Here is a 21611-nt window from a genome sequence, read left to right on the forward strand (position 1 = left end):
TATATATCAGAATCACAACTTTGTTGTTGCGTTTGCATGTTAAATTTTTCAGGAATTGGATCAGTGTTCATTGAAACTCAGCTATTGTTCTTATAATAGCAAGGCGAATTCAGTACCAGGTGTTGTTATCCCAACAGCTGATTGCTTCTTCTTGATTATTTTCCATACAGCGCCTTGTACTTTAATATGTCAGTTAATCGAAGTCAATTAAAATTTTTTTTTGACTTGACATTCTTCTGCACGGCGAATTGGTTGAATTCGCTTTGCCACCACCTGGTATGAATTCGCCTTGTATAATAGTCTACGGGTACGAAAAATTCTACTCATCTAATAACTGTAAAACTATTTTCAACTCATATCTGTGCAATTATAATGATATGTTTAAAAATTTCCACTCCAACATATTTTCTACCGTTTGACATGGGTTTTTTAGGTAAAATTGGTGCGCGCTAGATTGTTCAAATTATTTATTTCAATTTAACCCTTACTCTTAAACTAATTTATTTCTTAATTTTGTAAAAACAACTTAAAAATAGAATAATAAAAAGAGTAAACAACTGTCAATTGAACGCCACTTTCTTTTAATTCAACACCAATATTTTGACAAGTGTGAGCTCTCACTCCAACTCACCATACGCAACACTTTCTTTTTCTTTTTTCCACCAAAATTCGCACAGCTGCTCGATATGTACAAAATGGAGGAGGAAGCGTATAAAATACAAGGAAAATCTGAATTCTATGCCTAGGATATGCCCATACCGGAACAAGGACCGCTATTATAATATTAGCGAAAATTTGCTAAAGGGTGTGAAGTGAAAATGCAACACTTCGCGTCAAATCGTATATATGCCATGGAATCGAATACGTAACTGAAACTGGAGTTCAGCTACATTTTTATAAAAAAAGAAATTCAAAATGCAATCGAAATATTAAAGTAATTATCTACTATTTATTTTAAATATTTATGATAAAAGTGAAAAGCAAATTAAAAAATAATATTAATAAAAAATAAAAATAAACATGTATATTAAAAACCAAAATACATGTAAGTTATTCAAAACTGATATTGAAACTAGAAAAAAAAACTATTTATAATAAATTATTATTTATAAATAATTATATTTTTATTCAACAATTGAATATACATATACAAAATATGTAATATTTTAAATTTTAGCGATAAAAAATTCCATAAAAAATATTTGATATAAGCAATGTTATTAAACTCTATAAATTAATTAAAATTAATTTAAAAAAATATAAAAAAAATATAACTCTGAAAAAACAGTTTAAAAATCCCTACACCGATTAAAGTTCTAAGTGAATACTATATTTATGTATATAAATATATATATAAAAGTGAAAACCAAGATTTGACAACATAACAAAGCTCATAGCTTATTGAAAATAATCGTTTTCCTTACAATTCGCTAGCGCTGTTGTAAATACGAGTAGAAAAGTTACAAAAAAGGTATTAAAACAAAAATAAAAAATTAAGCCTACAATTTAATTGTTGAAAAATAAACTAAATTTAGAAGAAAACAAATGCAATATCGCTGTTTACTGCATTAGTTACAAACATACTTGAGTGCTTAAAAGAAAGTTAAAAAAATAACATACAAAACATAAAAAAAAATAATAATAAAAAACATTTCTACATAGTGAAAAGAAAATATCATTCAAACTAGCAAATATAAGAAAACAGAGAAAGTAATAATAAAGAACAATGTTCTACAACCAAACAAAAACGCAATTAATTAAGAACTAAAATAGTCTGGCCGTTCGTACCATATAACCAGCAAAATTCGTGAGAAAAGCAAAAAACTAAACAGGGATGTTATAGAATGCGATTGCTTGCAGTATAGCAACAGTTCAACAGCCAATGCACAATGGTCCCAATGTATTTTTTTGGCATCAAATAAAGTAATAACTGCTTCGGTTTAGTTTAAAAGTTGAAAGTTGGTAAGGAGAATAGTAATAATGTATTGTGATGCAGTTTTAGGCTTCTTGGTTTAACTGTGGCCTTTTGTTATGTTGTTGTTGTTGTTGTTGTTGTATTAACGATAAAGACACTGATGGTTCTTTGCCGGATATAGATCCGGTACGTTCCGGTAACAAAGCACGATTAAGGTACTCGCCTGACCATCTCGGGAACGATTAATATGACCATATCAAACCTACGCTATACCGCCCTCCCCAGCCCCTAGTTCCATGTGGTGTCAATCCTCGTGTTCCAATGACCCATGAACCAGATAGGGATAGATATTTAACATGCAAATACAACAACAATGTGAACCATATGGATCACAATGTTGTTGCATTTGCATGTTAAATCTCTATCCCTATCTGGTTCATGTTTCATTGGAACACGAGGAATATTTATGTCTTTCTTATGATTTATCGCTCAACAATGATAAAATATGAATGTTATTAAAAGTATGGGTACAGGTAGCTCTTTTATAATCCATTCACAAACATAATGTAATGAGGAACTCATCTGATTTCAGAGAAAAACTTCAAAACTAGGCAACACAATACCGAAATTATAAAAACGGGAAAAGAGATTTTTTTTTAAAAACATTTTAAAATTTGCAGTTGACTCTTTTTTATGCGCTTTTAAGAACCGCATGCGTTTGTTGAAAACTCGAGAAAATTTAAATTGAATTTATGCCATAAATTTACGACTAGGGACCACTGTTCAATGGAAAAATATGTATTAACTGGTTACAAATCCATTTCTGATAGCAATTGAATTTCATGACAGCCTTGAATAAAAAATTAAAATAACAAAACAAACGCATATTACTTAAAAAATAAGTATACCTAGTAGTACCTTGAGTTTCCGCCTCTCCACCTATTTACTTACATATATAGCATACCCATTGTATACATATAAACAAATTGCAGTTTTAGTAATAAATAGCAGTAATAAAAAATCACCGTATTCCAAATCCAAAACCAAATTGAACCATGTCAAATTGCAATAAAAAGTTAAGTTTGTTTTAACCTTGCTAATCTTTACAAATTTTAAGCGTAAACTAAACCATACGCGCCTTATATCCTTAATTACAGCTGTAAATTCAAAAATTATGATTATATTATGTCAATGTCGTAAGCAGCATGTTTTTAAATTCTTTGTGGAGCCTGTTGCTGACTCTATTCATTCGCTAGTTAGAAGGATATATTTTTGACACCAATATGTCCACATAATCCTTATTTAACTGCAGATACATATTTATTTTTGTGCGGAATTCCGAAATATGGTGCAGTCCATATGAAAATCTAACCTATTATAATACTTAATTAACTCAAAGAAAAGCTCTATTTCTCTTCTATCTGCGCTCACTGGGTTTCTGTGTAAAGTGCAGTTTTTGATATGATAGTTCGGATATTCGGTTATAAACATTTTTTGTTAACGCTGACCAGCACGAGATTAAAAGAAATTGTTCGGTAATCTTTAAAAAACAGCTTTAACCAGTGGTGATCGGTCATGATCACATTCGGACAATTGTTTCAAGATCGTTTCTGCGCTTTTTATCATGGTATTAGTAGCTGAATGACATGTGGATTAATCTATGTACATATATCATAGGATAAAATGCTGCACTTGATCACGTTCTCTCGCCAAGACTGCTGCATAGGCTAGAGGCTGGAAGCGAGTTTCCGGCATTCGAAACAATAGGAAGCGAGCATAAGCCAAATAGGTGAGCTGGGGAATACAGCGAAAGCGCTATCCGTAAATTAACGAAGACCTACCTAGTTACCACAAGTTTTAGTATATTATATAAGTCCTTAGCTCTATGTATCAAAGCACTCAGGCCATTGCTTTTTACTCAGTGCCACAAATAAATGAATTTTAAATTAACCTGTAGTGCCCTTTGCTGATACAAATAACACATCGGTGTTTACTGTGGATTACACAAATTTCCTAGTATTTTGGTTGGATTGAGACAGATCAATCAGTCCATCGAACGCCCCCTATAGCTCCCAGGTGAAATCCTGCCAGCTTGCGGCCATCTGGTAAAAGCCCTGGAGTTTGGTGGCAGTGGGTAGTTTTTTGGTTGATGTCAGCTCGAATCTTTCCTGTCCTGTGCAGGTAACGCCACGAATAGCTCCTTACTAAAAACGTACGATGGAACTTTCCTTAATTATAAACAGCATAAGAGACACACTGATTACGTGGTTCGGGATGATGGGGATTCGCTCGCACGTAACACCAAAAAGAAATATAAAAAAGAACTAATTAGTGTCTTCCTGAAAAACAACACTTCCACTAATCTAGTTAATAACAAAAATTTTTTTATTCGAGAATTTGAAATTGAAATGAATAATTTAAAATGGAAAGTATTAAGTGAATCAAACTTTAGCTTAATTTTGTGGAGTATACACTTGAAAAAAAGGAATGGCTTACCTTCGGTTTGGGTGCTGGATCTCACTTGCGGACGTTCAAAAAAGAAGTGACAATGAAAAGAAAGGAAAAAGTCCATGGCACCCGCCGATTACTAACTTTCGTCGAGTTTTCCCCTACTCAATCGGCCGTGCATGGGCAGTTACCGGTAATAGTTAAATGTATGGGCCGCATTAGGTTGACCCGAAAGTTATTTTAAAAATATTTAGGCTGGTGGCCTAAACACACACACACATTTAACATCTAAAAAATTTCCTTTAACAAAAAATTTAAATTTTTTTTTGGTGATTGGCACGAAAACCAAAAATATTTTAAAGCAAACAAATTATCTTAAGTTGCCAACGCAAACATATAAGCCATCATCCCGACGCAAAGTTCCGGAACCAGATAAATGGCTTTGCATGTAAATGCAACAACAACGATTTGAGGCAGAAAAATTCAAATAGAAGTCAGGTTCAATTTGTGAGCCAGTTAATTTGCTAATTTCTTGGCTTTACTGACGCAAATTATTTACGAGCAATTGTCACTATATGTTATGATCTCGAACTCTCTTTGGAATTGAAAATAACTTTTGAGCACTTACATATATACTAAATTTTTATTTACATATATGCAATTTCGATAACCATCAAGCCTAATTATAAATATTAGATATACATGTATCGATCTTTCCTAATAGTAAGGTCGTAACTAAAAGGTTTTGTTAACAAGCACGTATCGGAACAAAATCTTAAATAGAGTCGTGTCTTATACTAGGTTCAAACACACTACAAATTGGCATTTTATACCATTTGGGCAATTTATTACGCAATTTGTCATATAATAAATTGTAATAATAAATTGCCAATTTAAAAAAAATTGCGTAATAAATTGTTTCACAATGCAAATGCAACATTGTAAAGTGTGCTTATTGAGTAGATTTAAACGTCAGTTACGCATGGCTGAACTATATGATTGGCTCATTTTATTTCTTTCATTTCACTGGAGTAGGGATTGTCAAAAGAAGACGGCAAACTCAAAATGAAACCAAAACATCGAACACATTTTCTTACAACACACAAAAATTTCAAAGTTTTATGTTTTCATTCCATTCGGCTAATACCAACACTCAGATTTTGACAGTCCGAACAAAGGTATATTGTTACTGTAGAGATGAGCCAACCAGCTATCAAATTACTATTATGTAGGCTAAATTGAGTTGCATGAACACCACTCAATTTAAATCGAAATTGCCTCAATTTATTTTTCTGTTTGAACATGGTATTAGGCATATTTTCTGTCAAAAACAAGGAAAATTCAGTTTAATTTATTTTTGTTCGCGATTTGCAATGAATTTACCAATTTAAGCTAAATAATATAGATTCAGATGTCTTCTGCTGTATAGTTAAACGTTTCAAGCTAAATTAAGTAAGTTCATATATCTTCTGTCAAAAAATCTATTTTTTAAATACAACCCTTTTAATTGGCCTCTTGAGATACGACTTTTTTAAAGCTCTCGCTGAGCTTCTTTCTTGTTAAAACTTTTCAGTTATTACTTTAGGACTGGTCGATTTGTATATTTTGAAAGTGGAAAATAACTTCGTAAAAATAAATTTAAAAATATTTAAAGGAAATAGCAAACTAATGTTTCGGTAATGAGCCTATTCCGTAGTAACTATTTACCATTACTATTTTTGAATTCGTTTAAGCTATTCCCAATAAAAATTTAGCCTAATTTATTAGTATAAAATATAGACTTTATTGGGTTAATACGTTTTCAAAATTAAGTAGATACTTAAAATTATTTTAAGCTTTTTGACCTGACTTACCATTTGCAAGGTGGCAATTTGCATAACTTTCTATCAGTAAAAAAAATGTAATATATTTTAAGTACCTACTTAATTTTGTTTATCAATAAACATATACATTATTGTAGCAAATGTTTTGAAAACTAACTTTGTATTTTTACCGCCTTATTCATAGAAAATATAAAAGTTTTTATACATCTTTTTAAAATGAATTTTCCATACAAATTTCCAATTATAAGAACTTTAAAAACCTTTTCTTCTGAATAAGGTGGCTAAACTCACATAATTATGCGCTGCGTATGAACTTATGAATGGTAACATTTTATTAAATTTAATTTTACACAAGAACTAGAAAAATTACTATTAAAAACTAATTTCAAATGAACTAGTTGAATTAAAACAGTATTCGCTGTTAAAAATTAAATTAGTTTTTAATTTAAAATAGTAATAAAGTTATTTTAATTTTTAAATCAACTCCCTGTCAAATGCAATTATGAATTGGAAATAAATATTTTGAAAAGCATGAATTAGTGCAAGGAAAAGTGAAGCTGATGAGTAAGAAAAAAAATAAAAAAAAGGAAAAACTGAAATGTTTTGTATTATTTTGATTTACAATTGCGGGTTTTTCTTTCTATAGCTTCAAAATTTGTTCTGCTCGCTTGGAAAAGAAATTTTAATTAAAAATAACAAGGCTGTTCAAACATTTTTATATTGAAGTGCAAATCACAATACGTATACAAAATTGTAGGTACACTGAAACTTTTTAAAATTGAAAAAAAAACATGATTTCATTTAGTTAATAAATATTGTACTCAAAATTTTCTCAGTGCTACAATATTTTTGGAAAATTTTTTGTTGTAAATTTGTAGGTGTAAATTTGAATATCATACTAAAGTGCCTTGGCTTCATGTGGAAGTGCACTTTGCACTTTCATATGAAATTCAGGCACTTTCATCTGAACAGAATTTATATGTGATGTGATAGCACTTCCATATTCAATTTTTTTAACAGGCTATATAGGCTAGGCGCGCAAAAGAGAGTTGGACCCATCTAGTGGCAAATATTGAAGATTCACGGCAGTGTTTAAATAACTAGCTACTTAATAGCGGAGCCACGAACCTCTGTGCTACGGTGCTATCAACATCAAATATCCGAGTGGATTGTAGATACTAAAACGGCACCATATTTGCGTGTTTTTTAAACTATATTTATTTATATTCAAAGTGTATAGGGGTTGAGTGGCTCTGGAAAAGAAAAAACAAATTATACCACTCGCTTAATTTTTTTTTTTTTTCCTATTGAAATTTTTTTTTAAGTGCGCAGAAAAAATGTTGAAGCTGAAGAAAAAAAAAACGCCAAATATTTCTTTAGTTGAGTGTAAACGTATATTTAGGAATCATCAGACTTATTGTGAGCATTATTTCACATTATAATTAAAAACAAAACTAAAGCGCTTAATAGCGTCAAAGACATTTATAATAAAAAAAAACTTAATAATATGCAATAAATTATAAATGGAAGAAATAGGTAACTTTGGTTTGAAATTTTTTAATTTTCAATCAATTTTTATTTTAAGTAACTTTAATATTTCAGCTTCTTTTTCTCAGATTTTTATTTGTATAAACTCTTTTTACTGTTTAAACATTAAATAATGAAAAATAGACAAATTTTGTTTGCTGCTTTCAAAAATGTTTTTAACAAAGATAATAAAAAAATGTCTAGAAAATTAAAAAAAAAAAAGTACAAATTATGTTTTTCAAATAAAATTTCTCATTTTAAACCTTTCAAATGAAAAAAAAAAAAAATTAAAAACTCTGATTTGTAAACTTATTTAAATAGTTTTTATTAAAAAATAACCGACACTTCTGTTAAAAATGCGCATTAAGCAAATTATTTTGTTGAAGTGCAACTATTTATTTATGTATGAGTATATATATAAGTAAAATTTACCTTCATATATACTTATAAATATATGTATATGAAAAAATAAATTGAAAAAATGCGAATTTCAAAACAAAAGTACTACCTTAAATTAGCCTTGTTTTATTTTCCCTTCAATTACGTCTTTAAAAGTTATCGTTTCTCGGCGCAGAAATGTTTATTCATGGAAAAAGGGTTGAGAAATACAAGGCCGCCCAGCGTAGGCTTAAGCGGCTACTCAACTCTCAAAAAATCTAAAATTTCATATAAAAAATGTTCAAGAAACGGTCTAGAATATTTTTCCTGCTAAATTTTCTTAAAGCGATACTCAGTTCTTACATAAAAACACCATTTTACTTTATGAAATGGCTGAGGTTGGCAACTCGGGTTTACGTAAGGAATATGCTCGAGCATATGTATTTCTTAAGAGAGTATAAGAAATAAATGCCTAGAAAGTTTAATGTAATCTGGTTAAAACGTTCCCGACATGGTTGGGCTAGTACCTTAATGATGTCTGTTGCCGGAACCTAACGGAATAGGTGCTAAATTTTGCCTAATACAAGAACCTGAATACCTTGCCGAATTTAGAGAGCATTCATGAGAACAGAATGTTCTTGTCTTGAGCTTGTCAAAAAAGTTTAAGAAATTCAAGTTCTCATAACAAAATCGATTTAGGTTTAGGATTAATTGGAATTCTTGCCATGGTCCTTTCGGCCACTTTGACAATGACATCAGTTTAAGGCGGGAAAATAATCGATTCATCCTTGCTTTGTCGATGTTGAGGATACCAATAGACAAACAATTTTGGCGAACGGTTTCCGGAGGCAACTCTAACCTATTTTGATAATTTTTTTTTATTCATGGCCGTTGTGACAGCGCACCCTCAGGAGGACTAATGAAACCAGGCTAATCCTGTTAAATTTTTTTTTTAAATTGCCATATTTTTGCCGAGTCGTTGATGGGCAGCGGTTTGTCAAGCATCGAGATCTAAAACTGCTCAGCTAATACGTTACGAATAGAAAGTAGGTAAGAATATTATTTTTTATAGAAAAAAGGGATCGGAGCTATCAAATGTGTTTGAATGAGAGTTAAAATTCTGGCATTAACACCGAAAAGGTTCGTTTAGTTCGATATCCGTTCTACACTGTTTCAGAAGAAGAGGTTTGTAGTGATTTGAAGAACTGAAGCATGCTCTTTACCACTCTTTGCATCTGTGTTTGAACAGCTCGGCGAGTAGTCCGTCATTACCCAGTGCCTTGTTATTCTTTAACTATCACTTCTTCAAAGTCGGGTGCCGGAAGGTGTTTTCCGTCACAGACGATTAGGGTATCGGGAGGAGAAGTACATACTTCCTCCACAATTCCTGCAATCGAAAATTCGACAGGAGTCGAAATTTCTGCGAGGAGACATAATATTAGAATATACATACATTAGAATATAGAATGCCAAAAATAATACCTGACAGTATTCGAGAGGAAAGTTAAACGCAAGATTTTTGGCCACTCGAGTGATGGGAACGGGCTTCCCCGTCTCGGAAAATATTTAATGGCAGTCGCAAAGAAGGCATGATGGCTAGTCATTTAAACCCAAATTTAGTGCCTAGTTTTGAGTGTTAAATTAAATTCGATTTACTTTTTTTACTTAAAAAAAAAAAAACAAAACAAAACAAACAATGTGAACCTTTATGAAGCTGGCGTCGCTGCCGGTTATACAGACCAATTCTAAATATTCTCGCGGAATTTTGTTCTCGCCGATTTTTTATTCACGCGGAAAAATTCCTCCAATTCTTTTCTCCTAGGGAGAACAGGAATTCGAATTTTCGAAGTCAGCTGTTTTGTCAATTTCGTTGCGCATTTCTTATTTTGTTTAAAAAATTTAAAAGTTTAATTATTGTTGCGAATTTGTTTGAAATTAAGAAATAAGGTATAAACAATACACATTATTGCATTTCAGGTCGTATTCACTGGAATAAGTAATGAATTGGTGTCACAGCAACATCAACAGAGGAGCATAAGAAGAAGACCGGCGGGATAACACAAATCCGTCGGAGTTGCCTGCATTCATTTTGCAAAGCAAGTTCATATGCCAAAATATATTTAAGCCTTCTTAAAAACTCCTTGCGCAATTTCTGGATGGCTGCATCAAATATATGAAGAGCTCTTCCGTTGCTTATGATATACTTTTCGACTAAAAAATAAAGAATATTGTGGTTGCTGTTGTTGTTGTATTAACAGTGAGAATATTGTGGTAGAATGTAAATACATATTTTGGCATAAATTTGTACAAATAAGTGTTCTTTCTTAAAAGAACCAATTTCCTTTAACTATTTTGATGCATTCCCTTTAATTTAACAAGTGAAAAAACTCCTATGAAATGGCAGAGAAATCTCCCTCTCCCTCACTTTCATAATACCTACTTTTCTCCCTTAACCGGTTTCCGCTTTTTTTCAGAATAGGAGGAGAGGGAGAAGGGAAAAAACTCACAAGGAATTTTTATTTAGAATACGAGGAATGGGTGAAGGGAAAAAACTCGCACGGAATTTTCGTTTAGAATTGGGCTGATAGTCTATTGTTTAAGTAGTTGGCAACGCGAATGATGAGCTGCTTATCGAATGCATTTTTATACCTTCCATGAAAATGCAGTTATGCCAACTTTTTAAAACGTATTAAACTTATGAAATATAAAATATTAAAACAAAATTTACATACGCACATATATATTTATGTATTTGCAATTCTCAAGCGACTTGTCTTTCTAGTATTACGTGTCTATAAGTGGAATGTTATTTCGTTCTGGGCAGAAGGGTGTGCAATCATTACAACAGAATTGCAAAGATATATACGTACATATTATAACGAATATAAGCAACACTAAGGGGTACTGTCATCTCTAAGCCGATGCTAAGCAGTGACGTGAATTCATATCAATGATTCAATCATTATGTCTACACATATGTACGTACACGCAGCAGAGAAGCAACGGACAAACACACGCGCATGAGCTGTGAGAGAAGCTATAAAAATTGTGCATCTGTAATTATAGCTGAGAAATTTATAGCAGATAACCAACTAGTAGATTCTGGAATTGGAAGCGCCTAGAATATGCAACGAGAAATCGCAGAGTATAAAAGGCCGCAACAGTAGAGGCTCCACAATCAGTTTGATTTAATTAAGCAAGCTATAAGTTGTGAAGTATAAGCGTTATGAAGTATTTTAATAAAGGCCATTTTGCGTTATTCAGACCAATTCTAAATATTCCCGCGGAATTTTGTTCTCGCGGATTTTTTTATTCCCGCGGAAAAATTCCTCCAATTCTTTTCTCCTAGGGAGAAGAATAATTGGGGAATAGGAATTTCGAATTTTCGGAGTCAGCGGTTTTGTCACTTGAAATTTCGTTGCGCATTTCTTATTTTGTTTAAAAAATTTAAAAGTTCAATTATTGTTGCGAATTACATTACATTATTGCATTTCATGTGGTATTCACTGGAATAAGTAACGAATTGGTGCCACAGCAACATCAACAGAGGAGCATAAGAAGAAGAAGACGGCGGGATAACACAAATCCGCCGGAGTTGCATGCATTCATTCTGCAAAGCAATTTTCTGGCGGCCAAGTCGAGTTGAGTTCGCCTTTCGCCATATGCCAAAATCTTTTTAACCCTTCTTAAAAAATCCTTGCGCAATTTCTGGATGGCTGCATCAAATATACGAAGAGCTCTTCCGTTGCTTATGATATACTTTTCGACTTAAAATAATGAATACTGTGGTTATTGTTGTTGTTGTATTAACAGTGAGAATATTGTGGTAGAATGTAAATACATATTGTTACGAATATTAGCAAAACTAAGGGGTGCTGCTATCTCTAGGCCGATGCTAAGCAGTGACGTGAATTCACATCAATAATTCAATCATTATGTATCTACATAAACGAAACAATAATTGCGTCTACACATATGTACCATGTACGTATACGAGCAGCGGAGAGTCAATATATATCTCAATCATATATCTCTGATACTCCTGAAAGTATGCAATGAGAGAAGCTATAAAATCGTGCAATTGTAGTTACAGCTGAGAAGTGATGGCAACTAGTAGATTCTGGAAGCGCCTAGAAGATGCGAACGTTGAAATCAGAGAGTATAAAAGGCAGCAAATGTAGAGGCGCTGGAATTCAGTTTGATTTGAGCTATCAAGCAGTTTCGATTAAGACGCTATCTAGCGAGCCATAGCAGTATTATTTTGAAAGTCAGTTTCATTTAAGCTATCAGTTTGGTTATTAAGCCAGCTAGTTGCAAAGTTAAAGTGTTATTGTGCAGTACTTTAATAAAGGCCATTTTTCCATTATTCAATATTGGAGTTATTTATTCAACAGTTTAGTGATTCGAAATAAGCAGAGGGTTGCAAATAAGAGGATTTGCAGTAAATTCGTTACAATATTTTAGCAAAATTTGTACAAATAAGTGTTTTTCTTAAAAGAACCAATTTTATTTCTTTTCAGTTTCTCTTAGAAAACATAATAATTGAAATTCAATTATTATAAGCCGGTGTTAAGCTCATGAATTCTTAAATATAAGTATAAACTGAACACACCATTAAACAAACATACAGAACCAATTTCCTTTAACTATTTTGAAGCATTCCCTTTAATTTAACTAGTGAAAAAACTCCTATGAAATGGCAGATAAATCTCCCTCTCCCTCACCCTCATAATACCTACTTTTCTCCCATAACCGGTTTCCGCTTTTTTGAACATTGTTTATTTAGAATACGAGGAATGGGAGAAGGGAAAAAACTCGCACGGAATTTTCGTTTAGAATCGGGCTGATTGAATAGTCAAGTTATTTATTCAACAGTTTAGTGATTCGAACGTTAGTAGAAGGTTGCAAATAAGGGGAATTGCAGTAAAATCGTTACAATATGTACGTGTATGAAGCTCTCAGCGATAAAGCGAAATAAAATGCATTTGCAAAACAAGAATAACTCATTTCTTTTGGAAAGCATAGTATAGTATAAGTCTGTTGACTTCTTTCTGACAGACAGTCGCTTAAGTGAGCATAACGGGAAAATCTGGGTTGCCATTGTTGTTTCGGTTGAAAACGATCAATTAGGGTTCTGTGCAGAGACGTAAAAGATTGAAACAGGGAAAAGTGTTGCTCCTGTTCCACAGCATTTTAATTTCATTTGTCAGAAAAAATAAAGAAAAAACGGCCTAATGTCAAAAACCCTATCGAAATACAAACTGGCTTGTTTGTTTTTAATGAACTACGTTGTATTTTTCTTGTATTTCGTTAGTTTTTTTTAAATATAGTTCACACAATTACACCAATACTGAAACCTTATTGGCTCTCTCGACAAAAAATATAAGAGAAAATACAAGAAAAATACATAGAAAATAAAGTAGTGTCATATAGGAGTTTGATTTGTTTGCACTTACAGCACCATTTTATTTGCAGGAGACTTTCACAGCTACAAAAATTAGGAGGATTTACACAGATGCTTTGGTTGTGTTACATTCATTAATTCATCTGTCGGGCGAAGTATCGAAATATTTACATAAATGCTTTGGTTGCGTGCCTACGCTTTGACAATGCCATACGAAAAACAATGAAACGCCGTACGTTATCTTTGCTTTGAAGCGACCAAAGCGATATAATTTTGCCCTTATGCATTTGTGTAAACAGCCTTAGAAATTAAATTTTTCCATGTTACACGTGTGGCGCTTTATATTTTGACTCTAATTTAAATAAATTTAGCTTTCCGTATGTTTCCGCATTGTTGAAGGCTACAAATATCCTAGTATTCTTATTTCCGCGGAAATATATGCAACTATTTCATCTGTAAATACTACAAAGTTTTATTAAACTATCAAATGCAACTCAGCTTGAAGTACTCTTACGTACCAAAAATGCAACTTTAGACTTCAGATTTGCATCAGGTGAGCGAGGCTGTTTGTAGTTTTGACGTTTATCGCTTAGTTGACACACTTGTATAGGTACACTATGGCTATGTGGTCCAGCATCAAGACAATAGTAGAATATTTAACTACTCCTCAATGTCATAAACAGCAACCTGTACTTAGTACAGATTATAATAAAATATGGCCAGAACATAGTTCTAGTATACGGATAACTGCCTTCGGACAAAAATTGTTAGAAAAGTGCTCTAAAGTGGAAAAACCGAATGCTAGCACAGTGGACATTGAAAGCTTCATGGAAAAATCAAACATTTTTTCCTTGGAGGTAGGTGGTAGATGTGAATATACGCCAGTTAATAAAAATTATTGCTATTTTGGTATTATTTTTTTTTTTAATTCTCTTGCACAGTTTGGCATTAATAGCTGCCGCGCGATTAGTCAATCAAAAAGCAAATCGCTTCTACATATCCCTTAATACATGAACGCGTTTTGTGGTTGTATCTGCCATTTTTATAGCACAAATGTCAATATGGTATGTGGTCATTACAATATTTGGCTTTACTAGTATAGTGTCATAAGCACACCAAGTATGTTTACTTTCTTCCCTAGCTGTATATTGTAACGGTATAAACCAGTGGTGCACAACGCCGACAGCGCTTCGAATATAAATGCAATTTTTTTAGTAGTGTGTTAACATGAAGAAAGTATCATCAAAGAATTCACGCAAGAGATGTTTACTTATAGAAGTGCAACCTAAAACTACTCCTTGCTTTAAAGCCCCGTCATATAAGCGGTTTATCACATAGATGCGTTTAAGGTAATAAGTAGATTGCACCAAAGATTTTAAAAATTATAAGATGGTACATTGTAGACTTGTAAAACTTTGTGGAACTTGTAGGACGGCTGCGCGAGGAATTCACCATACTTTTTGCTATGCTGTCCGCCTCAACATAGTTGACAGCTTAAGTTAAATCAACAATGGAAAATGTTGGAAAATTTGAGCAGATGTGGCAATTTCGCGCGTTCGTTGAACGAAATATTCACAATCTATTGATCATCACTAGGAAATTAGCGACATTCCATCAACTAAGCAGCACTTTAGCAATACTACTGTTATTATTTGGCTGCTCAAACACACCCATGTTAATTGTGCATTAAATCTAAAATATAAAACTCAAAAATGAGTCCGGTTGTTATGTCCGCAGCATTTATTTGGTTCAAAGTCACAGCCAATAATAGCCAAAGCCATAATAATTTACACGGGTCATCAATTCTTTCTCTGATTCAAAAGCTGAACTACCAGCGCTACCGTCATCAGCTCAGTGTCATCATTGCCAGTAGCGCCAATAACACCAAACTCGTGCCTGACACACAAAAATCGTTTCACTCAATAGCGCAAGTGAAATGTACTACGCACGCATTACTCAGCAGCGTCAAAAATTCGCTTGGAGTCATTGCGTCAATGAGCTACCATTGAGCTGGCACCGCATTGGCGCTGGCGCCATGCAATTTACATCACTAAAATTGCGCGAATGCCCAGGCTCATGACTTTTTTAATCCAGATGGTGAAAACGAAGCAGGAGCAAAACGTATGGTGTATTCCTGGTGTAGCCGTCCCACTTTGTGGAGAATGAACGACTCTACAATGCTCCCTCTTATTAATCTACTCTCTTTGATAAGAGGCTCAATGGTAGCTCATTGACGCAATGACTCCAAGCGAATTTTTGACGCTGCTGAGTAATGAGTGCGTAGTACATTTCACTTGCGCTATTGAGTGAAACGATTTTTGTGTGTCAGGCACGAGTTTGGTGTTATTGGCGCTACTGGCAATGATGACACTGAGCTGATGACGGTAGCGCTGGTAGTTCTGCTTTTGAATCAGAGAAAGCATTGATGACCCGTGTAAATTATTATGGCTTTGGCTATTATTGGCTGTGACTTTGAACCAAATAAATGCTGCGGACATAACAACCGGACTCATTTTTGAGTTTTATATTATAGATTTAATGCACAATTAACATGGGTGTGTTTGAGCAGCCAAATAATAACAGTAGTAATGCTAAAGTGCTGCTTAGTTGATGGAATGTCGCAAATTTCCTAGTGATGATCAATAGATTGTCAATATTTCGTTCAACGAACGCGCGAAATTGCCACATCTGCTCAAATTTTCCAAGATTTTCCATTGTTGATTTAACTTAAGCTGTTATGCCAATATATTTCAGCCAGCTTATTTCAAATAGGTTATTTTTCCAAAAGCAAACTAAATTACAGCAAAGATTACAGAGTTAAACAGCCTTAAAAAATCAGCTATGTTGAGGCGGACAGCATAGCAAATAGTATGGTGAATTTCTCGCGCAGCCGTCCTACAAATTCCACAAAGTTTTACAAGTCGACAACGTACCATCTTATAATTTTTAAAATCTTTGGATCAGCTGTTTTATCTGGTTATGGATAAGTCACCATTAATTGGCCCTTTATTATTTTATGTCGAAAACTTAAAAAACGTCATATTGAATAATTTGTATGATGAACGCCTTTCAACAGGATTTTATTCAAAAATTCCCATTCGTAGCCTAAATTCAATACATTTTGTTGGCTTCTATGATTAAAAATCTGAAAAGAGCGTTTTTTAACCGAATTTCGAAAAGGGGTGTTTATTTTTATTTTCGTTTTTTTGAGATAGAGAGTTCTTGAAACAGTAAAATGATGTGATATGGATGTCGAACGAAAGGTAAAGTTATATCTCATACTTTTTTGAGACACTTGCCACATTTTTCAGTTGAAATTTAGTACTTTCATAAATATAATATGTGGTTACCAAACAAAAAGCGCCAAATGCAGATATTTCTGAGTATTTTTAAAATTTGTTCATAAATTAGAATTGAGGTAGCGTATTTTTTTCAAAATTAAGTTTACTTAAATATGTTTTTAATATGGATTAATTTATTAAAAATAACTTGAAAATCACACCTTACCTTAGTTTTTTTAAAAGCTGCAATTTGAAGCAATAATAATATCGATATCAACCGAAAGATGCTGGTGCAAGCTAAGTACAGCTGGAACATATTTTTAAGCACTGATGTTACCTATTTTAAAAAAGAACGTTTATAAAATTTGTAAGCAAACTAAAATAAATAATAGTAAGTATTAAACATTTAGTTCGAAGGCTTAAGCTACATATATAATTTGTTTTTCTCACGTTCCTACAACAGTCAGATCTATGTACAGAAATGGCTCAGTTTTTACCCGATCAAGGGTTTTTATTTTAAAACAGCCCTGCTAAATACGCCTTGTCCCACTCCCATGATCAGACGTGCCGACTAGAAAGGACGAGGTACTATTAAGGTATAGTTAGGGGTATTTTATTCTTTAAACAGTACATAAATAAATAAATGTAAAGCGCGATAACCTCAAAAGGGATTATAGACGTCGTGCTTCTTTTAGTTTTGCCTACAAATTGGCGGGACGGCACCTACTTGTTTTATGCCGACTCCGAACGGCCTCTGCAAGGTAGATGAGTTTTCACTGATCTTTTCATGGCAGAAATACACTCGGTGTACTTGTCAAACGCTGTCGAGAGGCGACCCCGCTTAGAAAATTTTCTTCTAATTGAAAAAACTTGTTTCAAAAATTTGGATGTTGCGTTGCCCGGGACGTGAACCCATGATTTTCGATGTGGTAGGCGGAGCACGCTACAATCACACCACGGCGGCTGAATGCGTTTGTAACACTTCAACCATCGTAGGAGTGCGGGTTCAAATCCCACTCCCGGGAGAAAGGGCTTTGAAGAGATTTACAAGGTATAATCGAAACAGTTATCGCCTTGTCCGTCCTGATGTCACGTTGTTAAAAAAAAAAATGTTTCCCAACTTATTAAATAAATTGTTGGGTGTAGTTTCGGAATAAATTAACAATGAAAAATGGCAAGGATAATTCCGCTACTCAAGCCTGGCAAACCAGCTACCAAAGGCAAGTGATATCGACCGATATCACTCCTTTCGCAAGTAGCAAAGACATTGAAACCCGTTTTGCTCCCTCATTTCATTGCAAATTTTCGCCTAGCCACGCACCAACACGGCTTCCGTAATATGCACAGCACCACCACCGCGCTCAATGCCATTAACACTCAGATTAATTGTGTGTTAAATCAGCAAAAACCCCAACATAGGACAGTGTTCGTGGCACTTGGAACTGTCAAAAGCTTTTGACACACGTCAACCACGGCACGCTACTCCAAGACATAGAAAGCTTACACCTTCCCCCTTGTATAAAAAAATGGACCGCTAATTATCTGAATCGTATGCAGGCGTCGATTCAATTTAGGAACCAAATCTTAAAACGTAGGAAAATTAAACAGGGGTTACCACAGGGTGGTATCCTATCCCCGCTTCTATTTAATTACTACATATCAAAACTCCCTTCCCCATCAGAAGGAGTTACAATCATTTCCTATGCTGCCGACTGCACGATTATGGCTACAGGAACTGGCCCTTCAATTGATGAATTAAATAAATGTAAGGCGCAATAACCTCCGAAGAGATCTAAGGCCGAGCTTCTCTTCCAATTTGCGTGGTGCTCCTCTTGATTTTCCCTACAAATTGGCGGGACGGGACCTACATGTTTTATGCCGACTCCGAACGGCATCTGCAAGGCAGATGAGTTTTCACTGGGAGCTTTTCATGGCAGAAATACACCCGGAGTGTTTGCCAAACACTGCCGAGCGGCTACCCCGCTTAGAAACATTTTCTTCTAATTGAAAAACCTTATTTCTAAAATTTTGATGTTGCTTTGCCCGGGATGTGAACCCAGGGCATACGGTGTGGTAGGCGGAGTACGCTACCATCACACCACGGTGGCCGCCACTTTTGATGAATTAGTTTCTAAAATAAACAGCTATCTCCCCGGCTATATATAGCTATCTTTCCGGTTTCTTCACCTCGCGCAAACTGGCTTTATCACCGACAAAATCCACGGCCACTCTGGTTACGAGACATACGCGTCGATGGTGTCACACTACCGACTGTCAGTCACCCAAATATCTTAGGGCTAACGTTCGATAATACTCTAGCCTACAAGGCTCATGCCACCGAAAATGTATATATAGTACAAAGTCGCAACCAAATCCTCAAGTCGCTTGCCGGCAGCACCTGGGTAGAAGATAAAGAAACGTTGTTAACCACGTACAAAGCAATTTGCCGACCGCTCATGAGCTGCGCGTCGCCAGTTTACACACTGGAAAAGGCTACAGTCCTGTCAAAATGCTGTTATCAGAACAGCCACCGCGTGTCTTCTTATGAACCCCGAACACCATCTGCAAAGTGAGGCCAAAGAGCTCAATGTTAAAGAGCACAACGAAATGCTGAACAAGCAGTTTTTTCTAAATTGTCACAAATGAGGACATCCCAGCAAACAACTGCTTGATTTAGCCCCACCTACCTCCTCAGGTGGCCAGCGCAATATATAGCTTCTCCAAACCCAACTGTCACCTATCCGCGGCGAATCCTGTTTCACTAACAGACGAGGCTCTGGAGCCCCAAGCTCCTCATGGAACTTGGGGTGGGGAGGGAGGGAATGGCCTGAAGGTTTAATGTGGCCACATAAATCGTTCCCGAGATGGTCGGGCTAGCGCCTTAATTGTGCTATGGTACCGGAGCGTACCGGATCTGTATCCGGCAAAGAACCATCACATCGATAACACCCCCCAAAGCCTTCGGGGAGCAACCTTATCGCTACAACAACAAGAACAACAATTTTTTAACTATAATTATTAGTATATCTAAATGATATTTTTTTTTTCGTAAATATAATTACGTTATTACGTTTATATTTATATTCTGTAATGAGTTAGAGAAAAAAGAAAACGTTATCTATTAGAATGGTGATTTATTTAATTATAATCAAAGATTTTAAAAATTATAAGATGGTACATTGTAGACTTGTAAAACTTTGTGGAACTTGAAGGACGGCTGCGCGAGGAATTCACCATACTTTTTGCTATGCGGTCCGCCTCAACATAGTTGATTTTTTAAGGCTGTTTAACTCTGTAATCTTTGCTGTAATTTATTTTGCTTTTGGAAAAATGATCTATTTGAAATAAGCTGGCTGAAAAATATTGGCATAACAGCTTAAGTTAAATCAACAATGGAAAATGTTGGAAAATTTGAGCAGATGTGGCAATTTCGCGCGTTCGTTGAACGAAATATTCACAATCTATTGATCATCACTAGGAAATTAGCGACATTCCATCAACTAAGCAGCACTTTAGCAATACTACTGTTATTATTTGGCTGCTCAAACACACCCATGTTAATTGTGCATTAAATCTAAAATATAAAACTCAAAAATGAGTCCGGTTGTTATGTCCGCAGCATTTATTTGGTTCAAAGTCACAGCCAATAATAGCCAAAGCCATAATAATTTACACGGGTCATCAATTCTTTCTCTGATTCAAAAGCTGAACTACCAGCGCTACCGTCATCAGCTCAGTGTCATCATTGCCAGTAGCGCCAATAACACCAAACTCGTGCCTGACACACAAAAATCGTTTCACTCAATAGCGCAAGTGAAATGTACTACGCACTCATTACTCAGCAGCGTCAAAAATTCGCTTGGAGTCATTGCGTCAATGAGCTACCATTGAGCTGGCACCGCATTGGCGCTGGCGCCATGCAATTTACATCACTAAAATTGCGCGAATGCCCAGGCTCATGACTTTTTTAATCCAGATGGTGAAAACGAAGCAGGAGCAAAACGTATGGTGTATTCCTGGTGTAGCCGTCCCACTTTGTGGAGAATGAACGACTCTACAATGCTCCCTCTTATTAATCTACTCTCTTTGTTATAATTAATATGTATGCACTACTATATAAACTACTTTGCGACTATTTTTTCAATATTCAATATTTCTTCATTAAATTCATTTCATAAGTAGTTTTGTATGAAATAGATACTTTATATGTATGTACAAAGCATTGCAATTAATTTGAAACACTTTATTTAAATTTCAAGAAAATTCCAGAAAACCAAAATTCCATCAATACTAGCTAAACAAAATTCAACTTGAATCCTAAAATTTCTGCTTATTTTTGACAATTTTTTCTGAAGTGTTTAGCATATTCTCCCAAACAAAAGAAATAAGTTTATATAGAGAAATGGGGCTAAAAAAATGCATATTCAGAAAGTTTTTAAGATTTCTAAGAAAACAATTTTTAAGCTTGGGGTGACTTAAAAAGTTTCTCGAATTTGGAGTGTTCCAAATTAATTACTATGCTTGTTGATATAAAATTATGAAAAAAAAAATTAAAAATTGACAAAAGAACGTAAAATAGATAGAATTTACATATATTTGTGTTTAAATTTTGCTCCTATATTTTTGACTACGGCCACGGTTTTTTTGTCGGTCGCTAAAGATATATTCTTTCAACCAGTTTATAGAAAAACGCTGATGCTGGGAATTTATAAGTTGTAATGGCTTTTGAAAATGGGTATTATGGTAATTTAATCATTAATAGACTGTGGTTTTAACGACATTTCTATTGACTTGAGGGTTTCGTGTATAGCTTTAAGCGTATTTAAAATTTCGCA

General features: G+C 34.2%; 1 protein-coding gene and 1 long non-coding RNA gene across 4 annotated transcripts in view; both read left to right on the plus strand.

The window, feature by feature from the left end:
• The window catches only part of norpA (no receptor potential A), a 268904-nt gene extending 263046 nt beyond the window's left edge, over positions 1-5858 (plus strand). For both annotated transcript variants that reach the window (XM_067780408.1, XM_067780409.1), the window contains exon 18: positions 678-5858. In XM_067780408.1, coding sequence (XP_067636509.1) covers positions 678-746 — 69 coding nt within the window. In that variant the 3' untranslated portion in view covers positions 747-5858. The remainder of the gene's footprint in view (positions 1-677) is intronic.
• Positions 5859-14112: 8254 nt separating this feature from the next.
• On the plus strand, positions 14113-15248 carry LOC137247681 (uncharacterized). Of its 2 annotated transcripts, XR_010951875.1 has the most exons (4): positions 14113-14352; positions 14437-14559; positions 14637-14844; positions 14899-15248. It is a non-coding gene; the product is annotated as an uncharacterized lncRNA (long non-coding RNA). The 2 variants fall into 2 exon arrangements; XR_010951874.1 differs by having other exon boundaries at positions 14637-15248.
• The last annotated feature ends 6363 nt before the right edge of the window (positions 15249-21611 follow it).

The sequence above is a fragment of the Eurosta solidaginis genome, chromosome 4 (assembly GCF_040869045.1).
Source record: "Eurosta solidaginis isolate ZX-2024a chromosome 4, ASM4086904v1, whole genome shotgun sequence".
NCBI lineage: Eukaryota > Metazoa > Arthropoda > Insecta > Diptera > Tephritidae > Eurosta > Eurosta solidaginis.